Here is a 20,471-nt window from a genome sequence, read left to right as displayed (position 1 = left end):
TCTCCAAGTCTCAGTTTTTTCAGTTGTAAAATGGGATCTGGTTTGTTGTGAGAATTAAATAAAATAATGCATTAACATTGATTATTTAAAAATACCGTTTGAATTTTGTGATTAAATAGGAGTGTATCTTAAGTTCAAGGCCTAAATGAATTTGTACAGCTGGAATTGACAAGTATTGTTAACACCAGGCCACCTAGAAAGGAGAGCTAATCTTTGTTTTGTCATATCTGATTTTCTGACTGATATAAGATCTGAAGATGTAATGGATAATCTAAAGACAGAAAATGTTCTATTATGTTTGAACAAATATTGTATTGAAACAAAGCATTGAAAAAAAATAATGCCTTAAAATTATTTCTTACCAAATACAGCAAACACTGGCCTGTTCTATTTTAACTGCACTATTGAGTGAATTCTCAAGTTCAAGTAAAACTAGCAACATTGGACTGAGTATGGAATTCCATGGTAACTGCAAGAGAGTATTTCAGGTATTAGCATTTTTGTTCTTGTGTTTTAATTATGTTTAATTATATGTTTGTTCCTAATAAATGAGAACATTTATGTAATTGAATGATTGCTAGTATCCAAAGATTTGTGTTGTGATTTCATAGAATATAGTGAAGTGATAAGTTTGGGCAATGTAGTTGACAGTTTTAAAAATTACTTATTTAATTCTAGTCTTGAAACAAAACAGAAGATATGACTATAAAGATGCCTTATTTTGTTATTAACATGTTTATATATAAGTGATTCAATTGATAGGATTCTGCTGGTCTTAAAAATAGGACTGGCAGAATGCCAAAGAGGGCCATGTATTTAAAATGTTATTGCAGATGGTGTGGGCTCTTTGTCTCTCTAGTATGTATTGTTTGGCTCTGGAGTAAAGTTATGTGAAGGCATTGGCTTAAATCCTAGGGCTCTGCACTATAGCAACTGACTCCAGCTCTGCAGTAGTTGTCAAAGACTCCTCTCTATGGAGTAGCATTTATATTATAGTAAATGGTGTCACTTGAAAACATACTCTAATGTAAAAATTCTGAGTAGTCCTCAAGATGGAAAATGTTCTTAAGGAAATAGTGTCTTCCAGTGGGAATTTTAAGGTTCTTATTTGTTTTATTTTGTGGTTCTAAAAGGGAATGCATTTTAAATAAGTTTTAGATACAAAAATGCTTGTGATTTATTGATGATAGGAAGAAGACCTTCGTCAGATCTTCATGTTAACTGTTGAAGTTCTGCAGGAGTTCAGCAGGCGGGAAAACCTCAATGCGCAGATGTCTTCAGTGTTTCAGCGTTACCTTGCACTCGCCAATCAAGTCTTGAGCTGGAACTTTCTTCCTCCAAATTATATCCTTTTAACAATTGAACAGTATTTTTTTTTGTGCTAATATTCATGGATAACTTAATTATAACTCAAAAATCATTTGTCTGCAGGTTTTATAAAATGTGTTGTTGAAAGAAAAGTTTATTTTTCTTTAAGAAATGAAGTTTAAATTTGTTTTATCATGCCACATTACAGTGGACTGCTTAGAAGATTTTAAATTCCATTTACTATTTTATAGAAGAGAGCAGAATACATGGAAGTGCATTTGGTGACTAATGGGGCTATTACTAATTTAAGGAGGAGCAGTAATCCTTGACAATTAAAAGGGAAAAGGTGATAAAAGCATTTTTATTAAGAAACAGAACCATTTTCTCCCTGTATTTGATTATATTAAATTTTAAGTCTACTTCGGTTAACTTTATGGATATTATTCAAGTATAGATATAAGTTAGTAATATGTTTATTCTTCAAAGGCCTTACTAGTTTAAAAAGATGAATATTTCATATTTAGGAAATTATTTATAATATAAAATTAAATGTGTTATAGGTACATACATCTGCTTTTTAAAATCAGTTTCTAAAGTAGAAAAACTTGTATTTTAGAAAGCAGTTTCTTAAAGTTTATAATTTGCTATTCTAGAAAATCTGCTGCCTTTTGGTAGACTGAACAGTAATATATAATGGCTACCCATTTGTAGCATAATTCAGTCAGACAAATCTGGGTTTAAGCCTCAGCTGATGTTAGGCAAATTACTGAACCACTGAATCTTAGTTTTTCTCAATGTAAGATGAAGATATGGATTGTTGTATGGTTTAAATGAAATAGTACATTTAAAACATCCAGGATTAGCTACTGTTGATAGCATCTTGAATAAAAGAATTCATCGGGTATTAGATTCTCCTTGATCTAATACACTTTTATATGGTATGGAAAATTAATGTAACTTGTTTTAGATGTATTTAATCAGGCCTTTCTTAGGGATCTGGGGCTGGGATTATGTTCAGGAGAAAAAGTCTGGTGATAAGTAAATAGATATTAATTCATATCAGAGATTTTGGATGAAACTCATCTTTATTCTATCAGAGCCAGGAGCTACTACATTCACATACATAGAATTTTAACAAATTGTGAAAGCAAAACTGGGATTTGAAGGCATCTGGTGGGTCATAACCTTTTCTTTTATTTTCAAGTTACTGTATATATGTAGTAGAAAACTATGAAAGGTTGTATGGGGTAAAGTGTCTGTGACTTCTCACACAGAGTTACGGACAGTCAATAGTGACTGCTTTGAAGGGTGAGGCTTACACTGAGTTTAATCACGTTCTCCTTTGTCCCTTATTCTTTCATCATTTTCCTCCTAATAACCAATTTTGTATTTTTAGTATGTTAACTTAATTCTTTTTAAGAGGCAAATATTTTCTTAGCCTTGTTTTTTTTTTTTTTAAATTCCTCTTTGAGTTTGCATTTTTATTTTTGCTCCAGATTATGTTTAGTTTTGTTTTTAAAAGTTAAGGCAGACTTTGTCTATAAGTTTAGGGATCATTGTAATGGTATCTTGAAGTTGGGGAGAGAGATAACACTCCCTGTTCTAGTTTTTTTGGAAAGAAAAAAGATTGAAAAATCTTGGGCAGATTTTAGAAGTATCAGGCTATAATGGAGCTATCAAAACATTAATATATATATATATGAAGGGAAATCAATGAAAATTGCATTGCATATAAAGTCCATAGATAAAGCTTTGGAAAACCTGTCCTCTGAAAATGGTAAGCACTATTGCAGTGTTGCCAAAGAAGTAATTCCTTGTTTAAAGAAAGTTTATCTTGATCTTAAGGATGGTCTTCTACTGGCTTATGAGTGAGTGCTTATGTGACCATAAGTTCCATTTGTTGGCAAACTGCACTACAATCAAGTTTTCCTTCCTTTGAGTGGATTGGCTTTAAGCATACGAGAAAGAACTTAGCAATAGCTGCTGTTGCAGCAAATTAGGGAAAAATCATTATCAAGAAACCCAGTTTTGACTAGTATCTAATTATAGCAATTACCTGGCGATCACCCGTTTGATCATTAAGGAAAGTTGAATAATTATTTAGCTTTTGTACCATGGAGAGGATCTAAGATTGAAACTTAGAAAAAAAAATGGGTTCAGTTGATGATTTTTTAAAAGGTGATTTGTCTTTTAGGGTAGACATGCATACTAAGAAACCTTGTAAAATGTGTTTGTATATTTCATGTCAAATATATGACCATTTAGAATGGTATCATGTTAATTGGAACTGTTGTAAATTGTCTACTTAAATCTGTCCTCATAATTTTTGTAATTGCTTTCTTTTTTGTATTCTTACTTTGATGTAATTTGAAGCATAAAGAATAATTCTGAGCGCTTCCATTTTTGCCAGTTGTTAACATTTTATTTCATTTATTAGTGTACACAAATGTACATTTTTATGTATATGTACATATATATTTAAATATACCTTTATTTTTTCTTTGAACCATTTGAGACCAATTGCAAACATTATGCCTATTTACCTGTGAATATTTCACTGTGCATTTTTCTGTGATCAAGAATTTTAAAGGAGCCAGGTGCGGTGGCGCACACCTGTAATCCCAGCGCCTCAGGAGGCTGAGGCAGGAGGATCATGAGTTCAATTCCAGCCTCAGCAACAGTGGGATGCTTAAGTAACTCAGTGAGACCCTGTTTCTAAATAAAATACAAAATAGAGCTGGGGATGTGGTTCAGTGGTTGAGTGCCTCTGAGTTCAATCCCCAGTGTGTGTACACACACACACACACACACACACACACACTCACACATTCTCACACACTGAGTTTTAAAGGGGTTGGTGGTTTGGCTCAATAGCAGAGTGCATGCCTAGCAATTGTATGGTTCTGGATTTAATCCCCAGTACTTAACAACAACAAATTGTTTTGAAATTGTACTGTTTTAAGAAGTTATGAGAATGTCTTGCAAGATTGTAGGTGCAGTTTTCAATACAAGAAGTTATAGCTTTGATAAAATACTATTGTCTGCCTTACATTCTGGGTTCAATTTTTGTCATCTGTCTCAATGTGCATTTGCCTAAAAATATATATTTGCCTATTCTGGACATTTTATGTATATAGGGTCTCATAATTTATAGTCTTGGTCATTGTCTTAACTTAGTGTAATGTTTCCAAGTTCGTATTGTATATTCTTATCATAGTATATAGCTTACTCTTAGACATAGTGTGCATCTTTAATTACTATTCTGTTCCTCTTTAGTAACACATAGTATTTCATTTTCTGGGAACCACTTTGTGTTTATTATTAATCAGTTGATGGATAGTTGGGTTGTTTTCACTTTTTAACTATTAAGAATAATGTTGCTGCTGGGTTCATTTGAGTATCCTTCTATTCTCAGCTACTCAGAAAGATGAGGCAGGAGAATTGCTAGAGCCCAGAAGTTTCATGTCAACCTGGGCAACATGGGGAGACCCTGTTTCGTTAGCACACAAACAAAAAGAATGCTGTTATGAGTATTTGTGTATGATTTTCATGTGAATTTATATTTTTGTTTCTCCTATATGTACCAAGGAGTAGAATTGTTGGGTCATATGGTAATTCTATGTGTAACCTTTTGAATAATGGCCAAGTTGTTTTTCAAGGTGGTAGTGCTACATTCCCATTCCCATTGCCATAGGCGTTGTATATGACATTACTGATTTCTCCACATCCTAACCAATTCTTTTTTTTAATATTTATTTTTCAATTGTAGTTGGACTCAATACCTTTATTTTATTTATTTATTTTTATATGGTGCTGAGGATCGAATCCAGGGCCTCTCACGTGCTAGGCAAGCACTCTACCGCTGAGCCACAATCCCAGCTCCTAACCAATTCTTGTTACCTTTAATTTTGTTTATAGCTATCCTAGTTGGTGTGAAGGGGTAGCTCATTGTATTTTTGATTGCAATACTCTAATGATAAATGAGCTTGAGTATCCTTTCCTGTGGTTATTAATCATATGTATATCTTTGGAGAAACATCTCTTCAGGCCCTTTGTTTACTTTTTAATTGGTTTATTTGTATTTAAAAATATTGAGCTGCAAGAGTTCCTTTATAATCTAGATGTGTCTAGATATGTTGTCAGCAGATGTGTGATTTTCAAATATTTTCCATTTTGTCAGTTGTCTTTTTTACTTTTTAATTGTATTTTTTGAAGCCCAGAAATTTTTAGTTTTATGTAATTTTTAAATTTGATGTCGTATCTCAAAAACCATTGCTTTGTCCATAGTCACAAAGATTCATGTTTATGTTTTCTTCTGTGACAGACTTCTTATTTATGTCTTTGGTCCACTTTGAATTAACTTTTATATGTGGTGTGAGGTATTAATTCAATTTCAGAGTGTCTCAGTAGATAACTTGACTATTGAACAGAAAGATTAGAAGAGGGTGGGAGAGTAAGAAATACCTATGGTGCCATGTTGGTTGCTGTCTCTGTTAATATATGTAATATATGCATAAGTTAAGATGTAACTTAGTTGCTCTAACACTACTTTTCAATTTGAAATGCAACCATTTGCATTTCAGGAGGTAATTATTTGAATCACTGGTCTATGAGGTTAAATATGCATGTTCAACTTACCTTTATATGTAGGAATTGCATAGTATTTGTTGGTGAATAAAATAATTTGACTGTAGACCAGCATCTATATTAGATTGATTAGAAGGAAATTTGAGGACTCAGCTAAAGATTTTGGAAATTTTTGATGGAGAAGTAGTGTGTAAGTGTGACTATAAAATGTCATTGGGAAAACTAGTTGAAGCTGACTTGGCCAGTGGAACTGGGATATGCAGAGAGATAGTAACAAAAGAACGTAAGGATTAAATATTTAGATATTAACATTTAAGGGCCTTAATGCTGTCATGTTTAAATTTTGTTTTATGATAATAGGCCAAGATTTATGTAGATACAAAATTTTACTAAAGAAATCATAGTTCTGTAGTAGAAGAAGCCATGTGTTGGTATATGTTGCCAGGCTTTCAGCTGGGACATGCCACCCAGTTGGGGACATTTGGCAGTGTTTGCTTGCTGTAACTGGGAGCGTGCTATGGGCAATTAGTGGATAGAGGCCAGGGATACTGCCGAACATGTCACAGTGTGCAGAAGAACCCTACAACATGCAGTTATTGGGTATGAAATATAAATATTCATCCACGCCAAAACTTATACAATAAGCAATATTTTTCATAATGGGCAAAAAGTAGGAACAACCCTAATATTCACTGACTAATAGATGGATAAACAAAATGCAGCAAACACATAAAATAGAATATTGTTTGTCAGTTAAAAGGAATGAAGGAAGTTCTGATACATGAAACAATGTGGGTGAACTTTGAAAACATTGTACTGAGTAAAAGAAGCCATTCACAAAAGACCTCATGTTGTCTTACTGCATTTATATGAAAAGTTTAGAATAAGCAAATCAGAGACAAATTAGTGGTTATATAGAATGGGGGGTAGTTGGGAGGAAATAGGAGATGATTGCTAAAGCATAAAGAGCTGCTTTCTCTGGTGATGAAAATGTTCTAAAATTAGATTTGTGGTTCTGAATATAGTAAACTATGAATATAAAGAAGTTATATGCTTAGTGAGAAAATTGTGAATTATATCTTCGTGAAGCCTTTCAAATGATCTCTTGAGCCTTCCTTATCCTTCATGCTGCTTTGCAGTTCAGCTGCCTCCTGTCAGTGGAATTACATTATAAAGGAGGTTAAGGTTAGAGTTTTGGGAGTCATTCCTGTGATGGGAATATTGAAGCTAAAAAGGAGTGGGAGAGGTCATCCAAAAACAAGCAAAGAGGAGCAGTGTCAGGACCCTTGGTGCAGCAATAGTCAAAAAGCAAGAAGAATCGAAAGAGATGGAGAAGGCCAGTTAACACAGTGGAGGGGAGAACCAGACAAGGAGAATTTGAGAAACAGATGAGAATTTCAAACAATCAAGGTGGTTAGTATCATCTGTTACCCAAGGGTAAATTGGAGGGTATTTGCAGTCTACATCTGATATTAGTTAGGTATAGTTGATCATAGGGAGATCTGTTTGTGTTAAGGGACAGGTGCAAAAGCCAAAGCCATACACTTCTGATTGAGTAGTGATTGTAATTAAGTAGAGAATGAAGTGTAGTTATTTCATAGAGCATCAGCTGTGATGGCTTCAGGGAGTGGGAGTTTGGCCAAGGGAAGGTTATGTTTTGTGGTTTAAGTGATCTATTTATTTCCCAAGGGGAGAAGTCAGGATTTAGGAAAGAAAATGTGATATTGTAGTGTTACCAATGGTGTGGGTATTGAGATAGGTCAGGCTTACTTGAGGTAGTGAGGAAGGTAAAAAGACATATGTTGATAGATGTTGCCAACCTTGATGATCCATGTTCTTAAGGTAATTTGATCAACTTTGTCTAGTTGAAGTAGAGGAATGAAGTGTAGAAATCACTTGGGAGGAAATATTGGGGAATAAGAGTTCCTTTAGACTTCAGGCATAGTTGACTCTGCTGAACTTAACCTATATAACATTTCATAAACATTGTTTAATTTTATAGTTCTGTACTTGTTTGGTGTCCCTCATCCCTCTCCCCTTGCCTGTGATATGACCTGCACTACTCATAGTTACATAACCTGCTGTATCTCATTGTAATCACTGTAACTACCACAGATGAGAAGGTCGTTGGAGTATAAAAGAAAATGAAACTGCCATTTGGCAATTGAACTGCAGCTGATCAGAGGAAAGAGAAGGGAAGATCTTCTAAGGTGTTTGCTACTGCTAGAGCTGTGATATGCAGTTTTATTTATTTACTTTACAAGCTCACAGACTTTTCACTTATTATTTTATATAGTTTAAAATAGTAGAGGAGCAGGGAAGAATCACTGAATGCTAGAAAAAAGTCTCCCTAATGAGCTTTAGTTACATATGACAGTAGAGTTTTTTGACATTTTTATACAAACATGGAATATATCTTTAGGGTCCATCCCAGTCTTTTGGTTGTACATGATGTAGAGATACACTGTCATGTATTTCCTATATATGTACATAGGAAAGTTATGTCAGATTCATTCCCCTGTCTTTCCTACTCCCGTCCCTTTTCCTTCCCTTCATTTCCCTTGGTCTAATCCTTTGAACTTCTTTTCTTCCCTCCCTCACCCTTGTTGTGTGGTAGCATCCACATATCCGAGAGAATATTCAATCTTTGTTGTTGTTTTTTCTTCTTCTTTCTTCGGATTGGCTTTTTTCCACTTAGCATAGTAGTATCAAGATCCATCCATTTACCAGCATATATCATAAAGCCATTCTTTTTATGGCTGAGTAATATTCCATTATGTATATATGCCACATTTTCTTCATCCATTCATCTGCTGAAGGGCACTAGGTCAGCTTTCATAGCTGAGCTATTGTGACTTGAACTGCTGTAAACATTGATGTGGCTGTGTCACTGTAGCATGTTGATTTTAACTCCTTTGGATATATACTGAGAAGCGCTATAACTGGGTCAAATTATGGTTCCATTCCTAGGTTTTGAGGAATCTCCATACTGCTTTCCAGAGTGGTTGCACCAATTTGCAGTTTTACCAGCAACGTATGAATGAGTCACCCTTTTCTCCACATCCTTGCCAACATTTATTGTTACTTGTATTCTTGATTGTTGCCATTCTGAATGGAATGAGATGGAAACACAGTGTAGTTTTAATTTGCCTTTCTCTAATTGCTAGAGATGTTGAACATTTTAAAATATATTTGTTAACCACAAATGTTTCTTCTTTTGTGAAGTGTCTGTTAGTTCATTTGCCCATTTATTCATTGTTATTTGGGTTTTGGGCATTAAGTTTTTGCTCTGAGGTACAGGTGTCAAAGATTTTCTTCCATTCTGTAGGCTCTCTGTGTTATTGATTGTTTCCTTTATTTGCTGTGAAAAAGCTTTTTTAGTTTTGAATTCATCCCATTTATTGATTCCTGATCTTACTTCTTGCACTTTTGGAGTCTTGTTGAGGAAGCTCCTAAGCCAGTAGAGTTAATGTAGCCTCTTTGAACTCTTAGTCTTAGATTCTACATTTTTAAAAAAACATTTTTTTAGTTGTTGATGGACCTTTATTTTGTTCATTTATTTATATGTGGTGCTGAGAATCAAATCCAGTGCCTCACACATGGAAAGTAAGTGCTCTACTACCAAGCCACAACCCTAGCCAAAGATTCTGCATTTATAAAGTCTACTGAAGATTAGTAAATATTCTTCATTTTATATCAGTTTTAACTTCACAGAGCAGATAAAGTCAGAATTGTCATGTACAGTAATCTTGATCAAGATTTTAAACTCTAATTAAAACAAGTAAACTAAAATGTGTATTTGAGGCATTATGTCTTATCTCTTATTAAAACCAGTATTATTCTTAATTGATGATTCATATTCTAAAACTTGTGTTCAAGCCAGATAGTGGCATGCCTATAATGCCAGCTATTCAGGAGGCTGAGGAGAGTATCACAAGTTCAAGGCCAGCCTGGGTAACTAGCAAGATCTTGTCTGAAAATAAACTAAAAAGCTTTGGGATGTAGTTCCTCAGTGGAGTACTTTCCTAGCATGTTCAATCCCCTGTATCACCACCACCACCACCACAATAAACCCTTTTAGCATTGATATACAAAAGACCAACATAGAGATGACAAAATTTTGAGGCACAAGGAAACTTAGCCTTGTATCTTTTTAAAAAAGAAAAGCATTGAGATATAATTACATAACATATAAGTCACATATTTAAAATGTATAGTTACTCTTTTAAGTTTATTCTTAAAAGAGTAACTATACATTTCTTCACCACAAATATTAGAAAATTAGTCATCACCCTAAAAAGAAACCCTGCCCGCTTTAGCAGTCATCCTCCCCTTTTCCTCATTCTCTTATCCATTCCACCCATGTCAACCATTAGTCCACTTTCTATATCTATAAATTTGCCTATTTTGGGCATTTTAATTAAATGGAAATAGACAATACATAGTTTGTAGTCAGTTTTATCTTTCACCTGACATGTTTTCAGGGTTTATCCATGTGGTAACTTGTATCTTTATTTTATTTTGTTCACAAATAATATTCTATTGGATGGATATAACATTTTATTTTTTGTCTGTTCATCCATTGATGGGCATTTGAATTTTTCACTCTTTTTGAAGGTAGTGACCAGAATATAATAATGCTGCTGTGAACGTTGATGTACAAGTTTTTGTATGGATATATATTTCATTTTGTTGGGTAAATACCTAGAATTACAGTTGGCTGGGTTGTATGGTAACTACACATTTATTATTTATCATTTGGAGCTAGTCCTTGGCTGTTTTTCATAATAGCGCACCATTTTATATTATCTTTGAAGTGTGTGAGAATTCCAGTTTCTGTCCTCACTAGTAGTTTATAACTACCCTACTGGGTATGAAGTGATATCTCATTGTGGCTTTTATTTGCATTACCTTTGTGGTAAGTGCTAATGAACTTCTTTTCATGTGGTTGTTGACTATTTATATATCTTTGGAGAACTGTGTATTTAGATTTTTTGTCCAGTTTCTAATTAGGTAGTTTTTCTTTTTGAAATAATTGAATTGTGATGCCCACAAGTTCCAGAAGTCTGGGTAACATCAGGAAAAGCCAAGCTTTCCTAAGAATGTTTCAGAAAATGTTGCACGGAACATGGACATTTTGTAGATTCCATAGGCTCCTGGTACTTGCAGCAAAAATCCTGTCATAGCTGTGGGCAGGAAGTGGGAGAAGAGACAGTCAGAGAAGACATGGCTTTCAGAAAAGGGAATATAGAGGATACAAATAGTGCTTAGAATAAGTCAGTGTAAAGTTTTAGCTAAACAGGGTCCTGGAGTAGCTAGTTTGTTGCTATTTCACTCAGTGCTTTCTTAGATTTAAGAAAGGGCTGTTAGTTTGCTTTGAGCCAGAAGTGAAAGTGCTGTTGTGACTTTTCTTATGGAGACTCACCATCTACTTCAAAATTTGCCACTGAGGGGACAGTTTTGAATATTCAATAGGAAATGTTTCAATCTCCCCTCCTCCAAACTTGAGATGAAAGCCATTGAGTAAAAAGATCAGAAGCTCTGGTATGCTATTTATGTTGTTGGTGGGAGGTGATAACAAGAATGATGCTGTGATCAGTTTTGAAACCCTCTTTTAGTATCAATTGGGAAAGTCAAACAGTGCATGAGTTTTATGGTTGGATTTTTGAAATTAAGTGAATTAATTTTTTGATTTTCCATCAAAGGGAAAGTTTGCACCTTTGTTTTGCAAATTCCAAAACATCTATGAAGTTGATTTTGAGAATGTGAATAATGAGCTTCTGTGGCATAGTTTTTCTGAGCTTCTGGTCTTTCTTGTACCACTTATCAATATTCAGAAATTGAAAGGCAAGTTATTTTCATGGTGTATCTTTTCCTTCTTACTGGTGCTTCTGATAGTGGCAATGCAATAGTCACCAGTGGCAAAGAAAGTTCCCTGCCATGGCCTTACACCATAGGGCATAAACACACCTTCTGTTTTTACTATGTTAAGAATAGTTTCTTACTTGTCAGACATGTGCTGCAAAGTTAAGTGCACAGGGTGCAGCCACTGAAATTAGGAATTGAGATGTCAGAAATGAATGTTTTTTAGAAACTGAAATTGTTTTCTCTGAGGAAAAATGTATTATGTTTAAATCTTTAATATTAGTCATCTTAAGTATAATATTTAAGTGTGCTTTTCAGCTACTGTCTTGTGTTCTTTCCAGGCATAACTGAATTTTAACCACTGGAAATGATGTGAATCAATGTGTTAAGTAAATGTTCTTTTTTAAAAAATCATTGCATTCAATTTTTAATGTCAAGAATAAGGGAGAGTGGGGCTGGGATTATGGTTCAGTGGTAGAGCACTTGCCTGGCAGGTGTGAGGCACTGGGTTTGATTCTCAGTACCACATAAAAAATAAATAAAATAAAATAAAAGTATTATGTCTGTTTACAACTAAACAAAATTTTTGAATAAAAGAATAATGGGGAGTGTTGGTTAGATAACTACTAACGATGCTCCTTCATTTTGCTACTTCTAGAAAGAGGATGGACTCTAAAAAGATTTTGATGAATGGAAAAAAAAAGAATTTTTTAAAGTTCCTTATACTAGTTCTAGGTACAAATCCCTTAGCAACTGTAAAACTTTGATGATGTCCAATTTATCTGTATTTTATTGTTTGTGCTTTTGGTGTCATATTTAAGATGGCTTTGCCTAATTAAAGTCACAAAGATGTACTCTTATGTTTTCTTCAAAGAGTTTTATGATTTTGACTCTTAAAACTTAAATTCAGGTCTGTCATTGTTTTTTAGTAAATTTTTATATTTGGCATAAAGTAGGTGTTCAAATTCTTTATTTTGTATATGAATATCCTGTTGTTCCAGTCTCATTTATTGAAAACAGTATTCTTTCCAAATTGAATTGTTTTGGCCCCCTTTTGGAAGTTTATTTGAGTATAAATGTTGAAGGTTTATTTATGCCTCTCAGTTCAATCCATTGGTCTGTGTCTGTTTTATGCCAGTACCATCCTGTCTTTATTATTGTGACTGTGGTAAGTTTTGAAATTGAGAGTGTCAGCTTCATTCTTCTGTTTCAAGATTATTTTGTTTATGTTCCTTATATTTTCATATGAAATTTAGTTTATCAAGTTATCAAAGTCTGCAAAAACCAAATCTGTGGAATTTTGATAGGGATTACTTTGTGATTAGCTTGTTAAGATTTTTACAAGCGATCTTTGAACAGTTTTTATAGTTTAAAAAGAACTTTTGTTAAATTTATTCATAAGTATTTTATTCTTAAGTCAATTATAAATGGAGTTTTTTTTGGGGGGGGGCAGGCAGAACTGGGAATTGAACTTGGCCTCTCACTAAATGGAGTTTTTTTTAAAATATATTTTTTAGTTGTAGATGAATATAATAACTTTATTTTTTTTATTTTTATGTGGTGCTGAGAATCAAACCCAGTACCTCACACATGTGAGGCAGGCAATCTACCATTGAGCTACAGCCCCAGCTCTGGAGTTGTTTTTTTTTTTTTTTTTTAAACTGTTGCTTTCATATTGTTAGTTGCAAGTAAATAGAAATGATTTTTTGTAGTTGATCTTGTGTCTGTTAACTTGCCGAATTCATTTGTTAACTCTAGTGGCATGTTTAGGGTTCTTTTCTTTATTTTCTACATACATGATTGTGTCATGTCATCTGTAAACCTTTCTCCCTCCCTCCTCCCCCCTTTTGTACTGGGGATTGAACAATTAACCAACTGCGCCACATCCCCAGCCCTTTTTATTTTTTATTTTGGGACAGGGTCTCACTAATTTATGGTCTCGCTAAGTTGCCGAGGCTGGCTTTGAACCTGTCTCAGCTTACGCCATTGTGCCTAACTATAAATCATCATTTCTTAAATGATTTCTATATGTAGGTTTCCTGTGTACAGAAGATGATTTATGAAAGCATCCATCCAACTAGGCCTGGGTTGTGCGAAGTCCATAGCTCTTGGGATCCATTAGATGTTAAAATTACCCTTCACCCCAGTGAACTAATTTCTTTGGCCTTTGTGTACCCATCTCTGTTGAAAGGCAAAACTCTTCTGCTACTTACTTTATTTTAGATTATTGTCCATCAAAAGTGTCTTGTTCTGTGATTCTCTGTCTTAAATGATCTCATTCTAAAATAGGCTTTGAAGGTCCTGGATGGTCTTTATCTCTACTTCCTTTTAGATCTTTCCTCCATGCTCTTTCTGGTCACACTTACAGGCTAGGTTTCCTTTTGCCCTGGCACCTTTGCCCATGGTGTTTCTTTGCCTGGATAGATTTTCCCCAGTCACCTACTACTCATATTCAGCTGTGTACCCTGGACTAGATCAGCTTTCTTTGGCTGTGGCTTCATAGCATGTCATATGTGATTTCTTCTCATTTGGCTTACTCACTTCTTGGTTGCTATTTTCATTTGTTAGTTTATTTAAGTATTATTAAGTAATATCTGTTACCCATTTTACAAAGCTTTATGAAAGCATGGATTATGCTCTTGCTCACTGAATTGTAAACAACTACACAGATGTTTGACAAATAATCATTGAAGGAAGGCAGTTTAGAAGTGTTAGGACAGTTCTTGGATGTGTGTTTATGTAGTAGTTCACCTGGTGCCCATAAATGCTTATGGGTTTTGTCAGTGGCAGTGGTAAATGACAGTATCATTTTGTAATAACAATGTTTGGCAGGTATGTTGGCTTTAGTAATATTTCTTTTTTTAGTTTGGTTATAGTCACTCTTATTGGCATTCAATTTTTGTGGATATGATTTGGTTTTAGTTAAAGAAGGTTTTTTGTTTAATTTAACTCTCTAGTGGTAAGTTTATTGGATCACGAAATGGTAGTGGAAAACAGAAGCAGTCATCTAAATGTGAGGTTTTCATTCAGGCCAAACTCAATCTTAGGAAGCAAGGCTTGAGAAAGTGTTTGAGTGAGGTAGTACTCATCTATTTTAAGAACTTTTTTGATTGCTTGGGCCAAGTGCTATCTATCTATCAGATTGGACTCATTGGTTCTTTGTTGTGCCAGAGAAATAACAGTTTTTAATTTTTTGAAAAATTAATAATGAAAAAGGTTAAATATTTAAGAAGAGAAAGTGGACTTTCTCTTGCTCCTGAAGTAGTTTAAAAAATAATATAGAAAGATGGAGAGATTAAAGTATTCATTGCTTTGGAAAATGTCCATTGTTATTGCAACATCTCCCTAGATTGTAAAATACTAATAAGAATAGGCAATGGAAATTTTCAGACTGTCCACATTTGCTCAAGGATGATTTGTAGGTATTGTATGACTCATTTAATTTTTTTAAACTGTCAGTCACCACCACAAAATATTTTTACTAAAGGTGTTAGTAAATGAACAAGAACTTATTTTCATATATGAAGACCTGTGTTATATCCAAAGATTACAGTTCTCCTCTTCAAATTAAGATGTATGTACTTGTGGCACATGCATGTAATTCCATCTACTTGGGAACCTGATGCAGGAGGATTGGAATTTCATCCAGTCTGGGCAATTTAGCAAGACCCTATCTCAAAATTAAAAAGAGAGGTGGGACTGGAGATATGGCCCAGTGGTAGAGCTCTTGCTGCCTAAAGCTCTGGGTTTAATCCCAGTACCACTCAATAAAACAAACAAACAAAACCTCCTACTGATTATACTCTCTGTGAGACCAAAGACTTAATAGGATTATCCAATGATAGTAGCAGGGTGCGATTAAGCTTGTGCTTCTGGCTATTGGCCTAGTGTGTGTTTGTTTCTGGTTATACACTTCTAGAATAGGACAGGCGGTACATAAGTGTATTTTTCAGAAGTTGGTGGGCTTTCCTAAATGGAAAATTTTAGAGCTAGAGCTAGATAGTGTCTTCGTGGAGAGGAAGCAGGGAATAGGGAGTTAATTCTTCACTGTTTTGTGGTACAGTAGAATTTGCATGTTGCTGTAACTGATTTTCCAGGGGATTAAGGTGGCACTGAGCATAGAAGAATGGTTAGGTTTTAACACCTCAGAGCTGGATCCCTTGCTGGAACCCTGGCTAAGAAGAAACCATTGTATAACTCCTGGAAACCATTGTATAACTTAATGGTAGTGAAACATGGGAAAATAAAGATTGGATGTGTATGACAAATTTTTAAAAAGATATAGAAATAGGATTCTTAAAAGACAGAACAATTCTATTTGACTGTCTTATTGGTGGAATTGTGGGTTTTTGTTGTTGTTACAAAGGAATGAATTCTCTGATACAAAATACATATTAAATGAGTTAAGTCTTTGCTTTAGAAACATGTATAAATATATTTCTTGACCATAGCCCAAGAACTTTATGAATTTACCCGTAATTTGAATTTTTGTAAAATGATAGCTGTTTAATCAATGCCAATATGTTGTGATATCTGATAAATCTGACTAAAGTATAATATTTGTAATAAAAGATTACTTATAATAGTTCATTGTCAAGTTGCTCTTTTATTGGTGACATGACATTTGTTTTAAAAAGATAAAAATATGATATCCAGATATTATAGCATATTAAAGTAATGTCTATAAGCCAAGACTTATACAATTTTTTAAAAAACATTTTTAATTGTAGATGGACACACCTTTATTTTAATTATTTATTTTTGTGTGATGCTAGGATTGACTTCAGTGCCTCACATGTGCTAGACAAGCATTGTACCACTGAGCCACAACCCCAGCCCAAGACTTATAAAACTTTTTAAAAAGAAACTATTGTTTTAGTAAAACTGTTATTTTAAAAATGAAATGATAACCTTTAAATAATTTTTGAAAATATGTTCTAAGAATTGAAGTGCTAAATTTTTTAATTCTGATGATAGTGGTTTTGTTTTTAAAAAAGTATTCTACATTAAGAATTATCTGGGATAGAAATGGTATTTTTATTGGTGCATTACAGTTGTATGTATTGATGGGGAGGAATGGTATTTTTGAGATTTCTAATGCTTGTATACAGGAACATTTGGGAATTCCAAGTTAAAAATTGAATTACCTTAGTTCTTTAAATTTGTTATATTCATTATTACCTTTTTTAAAACATAATACCATTATTTTGTTTGTTTAGTTTGTTTATATGGTGGTACTGGTGATTGAACCCAGTGCCTCACACAATGCTAGGCAAGCGCTCTACTACTGAGCCATAATCCCAGCTCATTACCTTGTTCTTTTTATTGTTTTAATGTTTAGCTTTTCATTTCAATGTTGCTATAAAAGTTATATTGTTTCTACATTTTTGTTATGAAAAAGTGGTGTTCTTAGTGGCACGCTATGTTGGCTGATAAAAAGAAGGTGGTTAAGTCTGCAGGGTTGTTCAGTGTAGATTTTTTGGTGAAAATAAGTGCAGCCTCTACATGGTGCATTTCAAGTGTACTTTCTTAATAGAGAGGAAATGTTATGCCAGAAAAAATTCTTTCCAGATTTGGAGTTAAAGTGAAAAACAAAACTTACATGAACCGTAAAATAATTAAGGAGAAGAGTCTTTTCTGACAGGTATCAGACATAAAATTCATAAATTTCCTCATGCTTTTGGCCATATGTAAGAAATTCAGATCTTAATATTCTATTCATCAGCTTTGTAAACAATTTTAAGCATTCAGATTGGGCTTAAAGATAGTGTGTTTTAAAAACAGACCATGATCAGGAGAGCCTGAAGACAAGATTTAAAGAAGTAAGATTTGATGATTTTGAACAGGACTTTTAGGTGAGAAGTTGCAGTGAATTCCATTTCATATTTGGAAAAGCCTTCTCTCTGACCCCCTTAATATGAATAACTGGGATGCAGAAGTATTTGTGGATTATTTACTTTTTATAATTAATAAAAAGGCAGAAAATTATATAAGAACCTACATTTTAGTTTAGTTTCCTTTAATAAATCTTTGTGTTCTTCTCTTACATACTTAAAAGCTTTGTTGCACTCCTTGCTGAATGTCACTGGCAGGCTTAGAATGCAGGAGATCTCGTCAGTCACGTGGAATAAATTTTTCTGTATTTGTAAAGTAGCAAAACCCATACATATTAGTTCCTTTGCTTTTGCCACCCCACTTCTCCTATACTTGAACTGACTGGAGCTTGGAGAGTTTAGCTTTCTCCTGTGGTTACAACACATGAAGCATTTGCCTTCTTACCCTGAAGCTTTGTGCTGTCTGCTAGCCACTAAAATGGTGTAGGGTCTGCTCTGAAACCTGCCATTTTATTGTGATTGTGTGAACCCATTTGGTACACATCTATAGTTCTGAGACCAGCCTGGGTAAGACAATGAGGACCCATCTCATAAGTAAGTAAATAAATAAGTGAATGAAATCATGACACCTTTTATAAGCACATAGAATTTTAACTCAAAATTTTCCTCATTGAAGATGTTTAGTGATTATGAACATATATTTTGTATGTTATATTTGGATGTTCAAAAAGTAAGCAATTTAATGCCATTTTAATATCAGATTGCAAATTCCTAGGAACTAAAACTAGATTGGCATAATTCTCACAATTTTTCTCTACACAGTATTTAATATAGCTTAGTAAATACATTTCATTCCTGAACAATTTATATACCAAAAGTTACCTTTTAATTAAATAAATGGTACATTGAAAAATAAGGATAATGAAAATGGAGAAGTATAAATGGAATAGTTTTCCATTTATTTATTTATTTAATATTTATTTTTCAGTTTTTGGCGGACACAACCTCTTTATTTGTATGTGGTGCTGAGGATCGAACCCGGGCCGCACGCACTCCAGGCGAGCGCGCTACAGCTTGAGCCACATCCCCAGCCCAGTTTTCCATTTTTATGAAGTAGAATCAGTTAGAGGATTTATTTTATGTACTAAAGCTCCTTTCTTCCTTTATTATGGAAAATTTCAAATATAGATTCCAAATAGAATACCTGATTTCAACAGCTATAAGTTCACAGCCAGTCTTGTTTCTTGAATACTCTGCCAGCCCTAGAATATATTGAAGCAAATACTAGATGTCAGATAAATTTCACCCATAAATACTTCAGTTTCTGTAGGAGATAATTAAACCATTTTTTTCGACATGGAAAAAGATCTAGTATCCAAGTAGTATATTGTATTGTGTGAAAACAGATGCCTCCTAAGAAAATTAACTCACTATAACTCTCAGTATTCATTGTTCCCTACCCCACCTTTAAAATTCAGGTTTAATCTTACCTTTGATCTCTGACTCTTTCCCTGCACCCCCACAAGGGGGCAGTAAAGGAAGAGAAAAGTGAAGTTTATGTGAACCTGATTTGGGTTTCATTTTTGTTAATCCAGTTAATGGAGTTGCAGAACATTTCAGGAGTGATTTTTTAGAAGCAACTCAGTGTTCCTTCCCACTTTTCAGAGAGAAAATGTTAACTTTCTTAAAAAGGGGTTAAGCTGTCTTCAAAAAATATTTTCTCATTGTCAGCCTTTAATTTTCTTTGTGAATGCTTCTAAAAGTAATGATTTGGGCTTTTCTGAAAATATTGTGTTTGAATTTATACCTAATTTTCTTTCTCTTTTTCCTTTTCTCTCTCTCTCCTTCCTTCCTTCCTTCCTTTCTTCCTTCCTTTCTTCCTTCCTTCTTAACTGTAGTCTTAGATAACCATTGTTCAAATTTCTCATTGAATGATGTGGATGTTTCCTAGAGGTATTTGAGCTGGACATTGATTAGCAATGCAAGGGGCATAATGCTATCTTTATCCCTAAACAGCTTTCCCATTTTTCTAAAAAGCCTCATTGAGTGAATTATAGTTATAAACACCTACAAATAGATATGTTGCTTTATTTATAGTAAAAACAGTATTCCATTTGAAGCATGTTTGATACCTGAATAGCCTATAAATTTCTGTGTAGTCTGGGGATGTTAAATAAGTATAAAGTTTTATGCCAACTGATTAGTTCTTTGTTTGGACTTAATATTTGGTATTATGATATGGGAGTGTTTTTCCTCTTAAGTATGATATGAGTTTATTCTTGCCTTTTTTTTTTAATTTCCCAGGGAATGTATTTCTTTTGGAAAAATTGCTTATTTTTCCAAATGGGCTATATATCGTTAACTGTTAAAAAGTATTGGGGAAATGATGGGACAAATGTGCAGAAATTGATTCTTCTTTTTGTGTGTCTTGGCTTCTGTTTGCAAGTCGTGTTTCTTCTTTTGTTGCCACCATTGAGTTCTCTGATTATCAGAGTTCGTATATCCCTATAGCATGACACATAATTACTATGAAACTGGTATCTTGCATTCCTATAGCATTCTTTTTTTTTTCTTTCAGCGCTTAATGCCTTTTATTCCTTAGCTTCATGCATGAATTATGTGGCATATGTGAAGAGGCTTGAACTGTTTCCATTGCATTCTTTCTGGATGGCTCCTGTTATATTTAGGGTATACTTATACTTTAGACAAAGTAAGAATGTTATTGTTGTTGACCTTGACACCAGATAACTGGGCAGACATTATATAGCTATGTTTGAATCCTCACAAAATGTGCTGTTGAAGCCAACAGAGTCCTGGCGGGAGACTCTTCTGGACAGCAGAGTTATGGAACTTTTCTTCACAGTAAGTGTTAGTCTT

General features: G+C 33.9%; 1 protein-coding gene across 1 annotated transcript in view; it reads left to right on the top strand.

Annotated features, from left to right (window-relative positions):
* Nucleotides 1-20,471, top strand: part of Xpo4 (exportin 4) — a 122,958-nt gene that overhangs the window by 54,431 nt on the left and 48,056 nt on the right. Inside the window, exons 5-7 of the mRNA XM_026394968.2 lie at nucleotides 372-488; nucleotides 1,191-1,344; nucleotides 20,344-20,456. Of these exons, the coding sequence (XP_026250753.2) occupies nucleotides 372-488; nucleotides 1,191-1,344; nucleotides 20,344-20,456 (384 nt within the window). The remainder of the gene's footprint in view (nucleotides 1-371; nucleotides 489-1,190; nucleotides 1,345-20,343; nucleotides 20,457-20,471) is intronic.

Source organism: Urocitellus parryii, chromosome 2, assembly GCF_045843805.1.
Source record: "Urocitellus parryii isolate mUroPar1 chromosome 2, mUroPar1.hap1, whole genome shotgun sequence".
Classification (NCBI taxonomy): domain Eukaryota; kingdom Metazoa; phylum Chordata; class Mammalia; order Rodentia; family Sciuridae; genus Urocitellus; species Urocitellus parryii.
This window is presented reverse-complemented; position numbering and strand designations above follow the sequence as displayed.